This window comes from Malus sylvestris, chromosome 15 (assembly GCF_916048215.2).
Source record: "Malus sylvestris chromosome 15, drMalSylv7.2, whole genome shotgun sequence".
NCBI classification, from domain to species: domain Eukaryota; kingdom Viridiplantae; phylum Streptophyta; class Magnoliopsida; order Rosales; family Rosaceae; genus Malus; species Malus sylvestris.
Genome location: NC_062274.1, coordinates 5,720,614 through 5,730,519, shown reverse-complemented (window position 1 = coordinate 5,730,519; position 9,906 = coordinate 5,720,614). Strand labels below are relative to the sequence as shown.

General features: G+C 38.4%; 2 protein-coding genes across 3 annotated transcripts; both read left to right on the top strand.

Annotated features, from left to right (window-relative positions):
• Positions 1-1,033: 1,033 nt before the first annotated feature.
• LOC126604990 (protein TIC 22, chloroplastic-like) lies at positions 1,034-4,444 on the top strand. The gene is made up of 8 exons (XM_050272338.1): positions 1,034-1,438; positions 1,690-1,749; positions 2,112-2,186; positions 2,708-2,755; positions 3,181-3,240; positions 3,348-3,419; positions 3,603-3,638; positions 3,728-4,444. The coding sequence occupies exons 1-8, from the start codon at positions 1,055-1,057 to the stop codon at positions 3,818-3,820; spliced, it is 828 nt and encodes a 275-aa protein (XP_050128295.1). The 5' UTR covers positions 1,034-1,054; the 3' UTR covers positions 3,821-4,444.
• Positions 3,889-8,520, top strand: LOC126604988 (UDP-glucuronate:xylan alpha-glucuronosyltransferase 2-like). 2 transcript variants are annotated; one of them, XM_050272335.1, is made up of 4 exons: positions 3,889-4,036; positions 4,759-6,164; positions 6,368-7,011; positions 7,334-8,520. In XM_050272335.1, the coding sequence occupies exons 2-4, from the start codon at positions 5,731-5,733 to the stop codon at positions 8,275-8,277; spliced, it is 2,022 nt and encodes a 673-aa protein (XP_050128292.1). In that variant the 5' UTR covers positions 3,889-4,036; positions 4,759-5,730; the 3' UTR covers positions 8,278-8,520. The 2 variants fall into 2 exon arrangements, with proteins under 2 accessions (XP_050128292.1, XP_050128294.1); XM_050272337.1 differs by lacking the exon at positions 3,889-4,036 and having other exon boundaries at positions 6,028-6,159.
• Positions 8,521-9,906: the final 1,386 nt, after the last annotated feature.

Sequence of the window (9,906 nt, the reverse complement as noted above, 5' to 3'; positions counted from 1 at the left end):
CAACCCGATCAAAGGGCTATAAGGCTAAAAATAGTTCGAAATGACACAAAAATCGTCTCCAACCGAGGGCTAGGCCAAAGGGCTCATGGACCCAACCGGGCCAAAAATGGGAAATCAGGCCAACTGAGTGGCTCGAACCAGCCATCCCCGGGTCGACCCAAAATTCCAAAGCCAACGGCTACTTAACGTCAACATGACACCAGGTTACTGTTGCATTTGAATTTTTTTTATTTTTTTATTTTGGGACAAATTTTTTTATCAAGATAAAATTCTATTTTTTTATTAAAAAAAATTCTATGTTTTTTTCTATAACTACCTAAGCCATTCCTACACTATTAAGCTACATTAAACAACATTAAACAACACAATCTCCACACTAGTACTACTTGGCGGAGTTATTAAAACTTAAACAATATGAAACTTACATAACATTAAAAAAAAACATTTAATAACATAAAATTATTATTGGGGGAGATTACATATCGACAAGAAATCTGGAGAGTTACTCATTTTAGTGACACATGTCACTTAAAAACCTATTTGAAAAGTTATTGAGATTACATATCGAAAAATTATTTAAGTAACCATATTAATTCAATTAAAATTATAAATTATGTTTGGCCTATGACCCTTTGACCCCCTTGGTTGGAAATGGTTTTTTATTACAGGGCTATGTTTAACCTATGACCCTTTGGCCCCTTCGGTTGGAGATGATATGAAATATGGCTTGGCACTGTTCATTAAAATATAATTTCTTGGAGAGCTATAGGGCTAAAGGGAGCCCTCTGACCCTCTTTCGGTTGGAGATGGCCTAACAATCAATAAGCACCTTTAAAAGGTGTCTAAGAGGCAACGGCCACACTTCAATAAACTGTGTCCTTGCACGTTCTAAAATTTGCATTACGGAGTGGGCCACCGAACTGCATGGGCTGGATTGTATTGGGCCATTAATTAAAAGTCAAAGTGGGTTGCAATATTTAGCCCAATAAGTTTTATTTATTTATTTAACTTTATCAAAACAACCACAGCTTTACTCGGCTCACGCACTGGGACTATGGAGTCCGCAAAGCCCTACCCGCGCTCAAACCCTCTGCTCTCGCTCTCCACCTTCATACACCAGCACTGCCTCCGCCTCGGCGCCGAGCTCTCCACCCGTTTCGAAGACACCAAGCGGCTCGCCGGAAACTTCGCGCCGCTGGCGAGCAGGCGCATGTGTTCGGCTCCGGTGTATCCGCCCTTCGCGTGGCTGGCCCAGAGCAGTCACGCCCTGGCCGCTACCCTCAGCTCGGACCACGTGGCGAAGAGCCTGGCCGGCACGGCGGTGTATACGGTTAGCAATTCGAACAATGAGTTCGTGCTCATCTCTGATCCCAATGAGGCCAAGTCCATTGGATTGCTTTGCTTTCGGCAGGAAGACGCCGAAGCATTCCTCGCTCAAGTTAGTATTTTTAATTTTTTTTTGGAGGGAAAAATTAGTAGGATGAGTAATTAGTTGCATTTAGAGGTTAATTGGATGGAGGAATTAGTTGCATTTAGCTTCATTGAGTGGAAATTTAATGTCTTGCTTTATTTTTTGGCTGAAAAAGATGCATTTAGATAAATTGGGATTGTTGAGAAGTCAAGTGATTTGAAATGTGGATGTTATTTTTTGCTTGGATTTTCAGCTGGTTTTGAATTTGGGTGATTCAGGTTCGATCGAGGAGAGAATTACGAAGTGCGGCTAAAGTTGTCCCGATTACTCTTGACCAGGTGACTTGGTATAAAATGAAAAGCAATTAGCACAGAGTAACCAGAATTCCATATTATTAAATTGCCTGTGAACTTGCGAATTAATCATTTGTAGGCTAGAATTTGGTGTCCTAATTTGGTCAAGTAATTTCAATAGTTGAACAAGTAAGGATAAAACATATCTGTGAGTGGCGAGAATTTGAGGAAAGGTTCCATCTAGTGGGCAGCATATGGTCTCAGATTATCAAAGTTATGGGGGTAAGTGTAACAAGAACTAGTGTTAGTGTTATGCTACTTAATTTCCACATTGCTTGTTGCCTTAAACTTAGATAGTATGTACAGTGGTAGATCCATAAGATTTAGCATTACTCTGTATCTTGTAGGTGTACATGCTGAAGGTTGAAGGAATTGCATTCCGGTTTCTGCCTGACCCAGTTCAAATAAGAAATGCACTCGAGGTTTCTGTTTTTCATTATGTATTTGCTTTATATTTCAGTTACAATTGCTCCTCTTTTTTTTTTTTTTTTTTTTTTTTTTTTTTTTTTTTTATGGTCTTACGGCTTCACTAGGGTATGTCTATGTTTTGATACATAATCCACATGCACTTTCATTCCTTATGCCCCTAGTGGCCCTTGGACACTTGCTTCACCCAATGAACCTGTATGACATGCATTATACTGGACTTCTGTCTTCATTTGTAATTGTCTTGGAAGAAACTCTTGGAATGACTGTCATATGGGCCTCCATATCGACACTTTCGAATATCGATTTTTAAGACATAGTTAGAACAAGGAGCTTCGATGAAATGGATATATTAGATGCAACACATTAAACTGAGTTTGGACAGAAAGTCTACTGCTTGTCGTTACATATTGACTGTATCCTTTAAGGCAATTCAAACTGGGTATGCATTACATGAATCTGTAATTTCTTTTCTGAAACAATTAAGATTGGCTAACAATCATTTTCTGTTTTGTAGCTCAAGTCCGCTGACAGGAGTGCATTTGATGGAGTTCCTGTTTTTCAGGTAGGCTAGTCTACTTGTTGATTGTAATTAATAGATTGCAGGAGTATTTGAAACATGCTAGGTAGGATGATCCAGGGGATGAACACCTCCAACTCTGTAGTGCATTATATGGATGACAGTAGTAATTCACGCATGAGTAGTGCATTTTCATCGTATATTGAAAAAAAAAAAAAAAAACAAGTTTATGTTTTGGGAATTGCCTGACCTTATGGGCTCGTTTAAGTGCCCAGGCGGTAGAGTTGTCATGTTGCTGTTCTCAGATCTAGTGAATTGGTGGGCATTATCTGGGAGTGATCCTTAGGCAGTGGAATTGCTTGGGTGAATATGGCGGTTATCTTACGATTAAATTTTTGTTTACGGTCGGACCTTCTGGAATTGCTTGTATGAATATGGCGATTATCTTAAGAGTAAATTTGTGTTTACAGTCGGACCTTCTGATTATGAAGAAGAAAAACAAGCGTTACTGCCCAATATATTTCACTAAGGTACTTAGAATTGAAACCTCGAGCTTGTATTTATGTATTGTTTTGTCAAGTAACTTGCTTTTATGAGATTGGTTTAGACGTAATTAAATTTTGTTTCCATGATGCAGGAAGATATAGAAAAAGAATTGTCAAAGGTCTCAAGAGCATCTAGAGGACCAGGGGTTTCTCAACATATTATGGTATTGTATAAGCTGTTGTCAATGCTTTTTACTCTTTAAAATGAAAAAACATTTCTAGATAATTGATGTGCAAAAGAATTCATTACAGTTGGAAAATAGGAAGAAAATGTGTCATCATATCTGTTGATAAGGCTTCCCGTTGCTTTATTGCATTCTCATCATTTCAATAAAATGTTTTAACAGGTTGGCAGTTTGGAAGACGTTTTGAGAAAAATGGAGGTATTTGGTCTGGTTACTGCAAATTTTTTTTTGTTCTTTTGCTCCTACTCTCTAGTATTTTTGTTGAAAGAAGTTCAATGTTAATGCAGTCAAGCGAAAAGAATTCAGGCTGGGAAGACCTGATTTTCATTCCACCGGGAAAAAGCTACTCCCAACACATTCAAGATGTGGTTAAAGCCTGAAACGTACAGAGCCCATCTTCAACTAACCGTACGAGGATTTCAATTAGCAGTGAGCCCCTTGCATGTTTCAAAAGGTTCTCATAAATAAGGCAGGTCCGCCATCATGCTCGCTCACTCTTTGTTTTCCCTCGGAGCTGGTCAATGATATGCAAGGGGAAGCAGAGCTTGGAAGAGAACGTGGCAGAATGGAACAACCAGAATTTTTCTTTGCTGGAGGTCAGTGAATTGCCAACTGTGGACTCTAGTGGAAATTATTCGGTAAATTTTATGTCATTGTTCTCTAGAGAGTCTATCAATGTTCCTGGTATCGTAGACGGGTTAAGAGTATTCAACTATTTAACCACCATGTGGCTCTCAAACCCCCGTATAACACATGTTGAAAGGCTTAAATGTATATATTACATGGAAGTTCTACGACAGGAATGCTATGTTGTGTATTATCTTGTAAGACGACGTTGTTTCGGGTGGTACTTTAAGGATAAAAGGGTAATAATGCACATTGAGAAATAGTTTGCCGAAAAGAATGTCAACCCCCAAACCCCAAACCAACTAATGTAAGCTTGATTAACCTGCTAATGAAAAACACTCCACAGCAAGAAAATTTTGGAGGCCGGTTTTATTTTATATGAGAATTTGGTGTTGGGGTTTTGTTTGTGTATGTGGATTTGGTGATGGGTGGTTGTGGTTGTTGAATTCTTGTGAAAAATCATCATGAATCTGTACTTTTATTCTCAATTGAGTATTCATATGATGAAGTGTGTTAAACAATATAATACTATTAAATATATGCACCATCTACACAATTGTTAAACAATATAATACTGATGAAGGAAACTTTTTCCTTCCGAACTCCTTGAAACGAAAATTCATCTCTTCTATTATCTTTCGTGCCTTCAGTTACATAAATTTATCTAATCTCATTCATTCCTTTTTGGTAGGGCTCGAGCCATCAGCAAAAAAACCACTTCGAAAGCACTGGAATTCTAACTTTGTGTTAGGACCTACAGTCCTAGGGATAAATTCTAGACACCAAACGAACTCGAGTATTACATTACTAAATTCATGGACTAATGTGTGACATATGTAACACGCTCTTGGATCTAGAGGACATTGATAAAGTGTACTCAAGGCCCCATCTTCAGTTGGTCACAAATCAAGATGTTGACATTTAATCCAAAAACCATGATGTGCTGATGTCTAACCTAAAGCCTATTTATAAGTTATAAATCAATTGCATTTTATGGAGGAGGAGAAAATAATGAGAAAATGTGGATATATAGGTGCAACCACACAATTTCTTAAGGGGTAAAAGCGACATTGCATTGCATGAAGGAAGATGACAGGACAACCATTTAGTTGTTGTAGAGTTGGGGGCCTGTATTGGATACCTTTGTATTTACTTTAAAATACCGATATTGCCATTTGTCGGTTGTCACCCCTGCCCTCCTATCTATTGCTTTTATTTAACGGGACGATAAGAAAATTTTAAAAACCAAAAGGGTTATTAAGTATATATAACTTCAAGTGCTTATGACATGATTGTTATTTTTGTTTTTCAACTTTGTTAGTTTTGTTTTTCAAGTTACGGTAATTCTTTTTAGCACCCCTTTTAACGAATTGAATTGAAATAATACGTATATTATCTCGTCATATTATTGTTAAAGTTTAAGTTACAATCCTACATTCGAACGTAATTTCATTCGTAATCAATTAAATTGATAGTGGTGACTACCAAGAGTATTTCTGGAATTGGAAAATATTAACAACTATTAACCATAAGTACTATTACTAATTTACTATCATGGAACAACTATACAGAAGAAGCGAAGCTTTCTATGCGCCGACCTTTGTTGTTTGTCTGCGAGGGGAGGGGAAGTCCAAAACAAGGCAACGACGCTGGAGCTTTTTAAATGGTTTTCTTTTTTTTTGAGATTTACTCTAATTTCGCTGTCTTTAGCTCTCTAACCACTGCAGCTAAATTCATCTCCCAAAACATATATTTCCTAATCCGAGACGGAGAGAGAGAGAGAGAGAGAGAGAGAGAGAGAGAGAGAGAGAGAGAGAGTCTATATATATATATATGTGTGTGTGTGTGTGTGTGTGTGTGTGTCTATCGATATACAGAGAGTTCCCAAAAGATGATGGAAGGACATGCTGGTCTTCAAAAGATGATGAAGGCTACTTCTTTGAAATCTGCTATGGTGATCAAAATCAACTTGGTTTTAATTGCTTTGCTTTTCGTTGTCTATGCTGCCCTTCTTCTCCAGCCATCCTCCTCCGTCTACTACGAGAATGCAGCTTCTCTTATTAGGTGCTCATTGCGAGAGTGCAATCACAAGGTAAGGTGAGCCATTTCTCTTTAATTAATCATTCATTTTGGTTAAACAAATTACTTATTAAGCAGCATGCTCCAGGTGCGGTACCCTTCCGTTAATTCTGTCAAGTTTTCAGCCTTACGACCATACTCTCCAGCCAAACAAATTTAATTTCTCATAACGTATATATAGAAGGAGTTCTATATATTAAAGGCCGTTTTTGTGTAAGCAGGTGGACAATGGAGAAGATCGTTAAGCCAGTATTGGAGGAGACCAAATACAACATATCAAGGCCTAAAGCCAATATGAGCAAGATAGAGGTGCCATGCTTTTTGAATGAAACAATGGGAAAAGGGATGAAAATTGGCATGGTAAATATGGATGAGAATGATTTGAGTGAGTGGGATAATCATGGAAAGGCAATTCCAATCCTTTTTGATCGGGTTTCGGATAACTTCAAATGGGACGATTTATTTCCCGAGTGGATTGACGAAGAGGAAGAGAGTGACGTCCCAACATGCCCGGAGATACCAATGCCAGATTTTCAAATTTACGAGAAGATGGACATGGTGGTTGCTAAGTTGCCATGTAAGTATCCGGAAGAAGGGTGGAGGAGGGAGGTGTTTAGGCTCCAAGTTCATCTTATAGCGGCTAATTTGGCTGCGAGGAAAGGAAGGAAGGATTGGAATAGGAAGACAACTAAAGTGGTGTTTTGGAGCAAGTGTAGGCCAATGCTGGAGATATTTAGGTGCAATGATTTAGTCAAACAGGAAGGGGATTGGTGGTTGTTTGAGCCAGATATGGCTAGGTTGCGGCAAAAGGTTTCATTGCCTATTGGTACTTGCAATTTGGCTTTGCCTTTATGGGGACAACAAGGTACGCCTCCAAATTCTGACATCGTTTTTGAAATATATCATTGGTTGTAAATAATTATGTATTTATTTCTCTTTTTTCTTAAATAATTTATACGTGATTAGAGAGATAACTACATAATTGTACACCACTAACAATTTAGTACAAAGTTACAAAGAGTTGTTACGAGATTTTGAAATACAAATTTGTTAACTTGATTAAAAGAACAAATATAGCGAAAAACTTATGACAAAAATATGATCAACATGGTGACAATAAATGTGATCCAAATCACATAATTGATGATGAAAAATCTGTAATTGATGAGAACTTAATATTGTTACAGGAATTGATCATGTGTATGATCTGACTAAAATTCGAAGAACAACAAACAAACCCAAACGAGAAGCCTACGCCACAGTCCTCCACTCCTCCGACATGTACGTTTGTGGCGCCATAACCTTAGCCAGGAGTCTACTCCAAACCGGCACCAGACGCGACCTTGTCCTCCTCATAGACAACTCCATCTCCACCCTCAAGCGCGACGCTCTCTCAGCCGCTGGCTGGAAGCTCCACGTCATCGAACGAATCAGAAACCCTAGAGCCGAAAATGGTACCTACAACGAATACAACTACAGCAAGTTCCGACTATGGCAGCTCACTGAATATGACAAAATCATCTTCATCGACGCCGACATTATTGTCCTTCGAAACCTCGACCTTCTCTTCCACTTCCCGCAAATGTCAGCCACCGGCAACGACGTGTACATCTTCAACTCCGGCATCATGGTCATCGAGCCCTCCAACTGCACGTTCCAGTTTTTGATGGACCACAGAAGTGACATCATATCGTACAACGGTGGCGACCAAGGCTACCTCAACGAGGTCTTCGTGTGGTGGCACCGGCTGCCGCGGAGGGTGAACTTTTTGAAGAATTTTTGGGCCAACACGACAAGCGAGAGGACGGTTAAGGATGAGCTGTTTGGGGCGGACCCACCGAAGCTTTATACGATACATTACTTGGGATGGAAGCCATGGGTTTGTTATAGGGATTATGATTGTAACTGGGACGTGGCGGAACAACTTGTCTACGCGAGTGATGTGGCGCACGAGAGGTGGTGGAGGTTCCACGACGACATGGACGAGGGGTTGCAGAAGTTTTGTGGGCTGAGGAAGATAAGGAAGAATGATTTGGACTGGGAACGAAGAAGGGCGAGAAAGTTAGGGTTTCCAAATGGGCATTGGAAGATCAAAATCAAAGACCCTAGACGGAAGATTGTGGTGGCATAGCATAATTTATATGTTGTTTTTTTGGATTCATATTAATTTTTCTTGTCATTTTTTGTTTACAGAAATATAGGAGATGTCCCTTCCATAACCAGACTATATATACATTATGCATGTACTCATATCCTGGGATAATGTGTTTTCCTTTAACTTGTAAGTATGTGTTAATACTTATAAATAGAGATGCACAAGATCGAGATGGCAGCGTGACAATTTTCACATAAATGACGGATACAATTATTTGTAGCTTTGAGCTTAGAGAGATACGGTTAACAATATGGTATGCATTATATTAGCTAATTGATATAGAAAAGTGAGTGAGCTTAACTGAGGGACGTGCTTGTTATGGAGTTGGTGATTCAAACGTTATTTTTTTGGGTAAATTCTTAAAAGATCATGTTTGTAAAATATTCAATTGTTTAGTTAAACTGTAGTCATGTTGTTTTAAGAAAAATCGTGTTCGTTATTTATTTTAAGAACACTTTGGATGTGGTCCCTAGCTATCAATATTCTTTGATTGAAACCTTATCAGTTTTTAGTTTTTTATCGAAGTCTCTGACATTAATGTAATAGTTACTATATTTTTTAAATTAAAAATTAAAAATTGAAATTTGTATTTGTTTATATTAATGATATTTTAAATATAACCCATAATTTGCGGGATTAAAAATAATAAAATATAAATTATACTCTCAATTATATTTTGTGTGTGTGTGTGGGTACATTCATCAAACTTAACAAAAAAATTATTGTACCAAAATATGGATACATTCTTCAAAACATAAAAAAAAAAGATATTAGTTTAAAAAAAGATGTTAGTTTAAACATAGAAAAAAAAGATATTAGTTTATACTATCTATTATATTAGTAAATTTCTTCGATTAAACTTGACATCGATACTGTCACAGCCCGTCCCAAAGTTTTACACTCGTGATTGTAAATTGACGGAATTGCCTTTAAACGTGATTAAGATATGTGAATTATATATTGGTGAAATATATGTTCCTAAGTTATTTGAAGATGGAATTTTGTGATTTGGGGTTGGGTAGGACCACACACCTCAAATCCCTCCCTCTTTCCCGTACCCTGTCTCTCTCTCTCCTCCCTCACGAAACTCTCAGTTTTCTCTCCCTCTCCTTCGAACTCACACGGACCACCACAAAACCACCTTAAACTTCCACCAACGACGGAGTTAAGACCACCATCAAACTCCTGGAACCTCCACGATCATGATGGTATCCATTTCAGGTAAGTTTTGCTTCGGAAAACCCTAGTTTCAAAGTTCCCGTGAAGAACACTGTTCATGATCTTCGAATTGACTTTGTTTTAGGTGAAACCAAGCTCACAATGAGCTTAAGGAAGTCCCAAGGAAGCTCGGAGTGCTTCGTTGGCATGAATTGGACGTCGGGATCACCTAGTTCGAAGGTAGGCCGATTTCTTGAATTTTTGAAAGTTTGATCCCGTTGTTTTTAGACCCTAAAACTAGTCCAACGTGATAGTAGATGTTTAGGGCTTCAATTTGGTATAAACTACGTGAAAAATGGATGAGAAACGAAGGAGAACGAAGCATTTGAAAATTCCCCAGTTTTCCGACCACCGGAAAAACCAGTCCGGCGAACCCGCGAGGAAGAA

Coding starts and splice junctions, on each gene's coding strand:
- LOC126604990 (XM_050272338.1), top strand. CDS start 1,055: ATGGAGTCCGCAAAGCCCTACCCGCGCTCAAACCCTCTGCTCTCGCTC. Junction 2,187..2,707: donor AAATAAGAAATGCACTCGAG/GTTTCTGTTTTT, acceptor TCTGTTTTGTAG/CTCAAGTCCGCTGACAGGAG. Junction 3,639..3,727: donor ACGTTTTGAGAAAAATGGAG/GTATTTGGTCTG, acceptor ATGTTAATGCAG/TCAAGCGAAAAGAATTCAGG.
- LOC126604988 (XM_050272335.1), top strand. CDS start 5,731: ATGGTTTTCTTTTTTTTTGAGATTTACTCTAATTTCGCTGTCTTTAGC. Junction 6,165..6,367: donor GAGTGCAATCACAAGGTAAG/GTGAGCCATTTC, acceptor TTGTGTAAGCAG/GTGGACAATGGAGAAGATCG. Junction 7,012..7,333: donor GCCTTTATGGGGACAACAAG/GTACGCCTCCAA, acceptor ATATTGTTACAG/GAATTGATCATGTGTATGAT.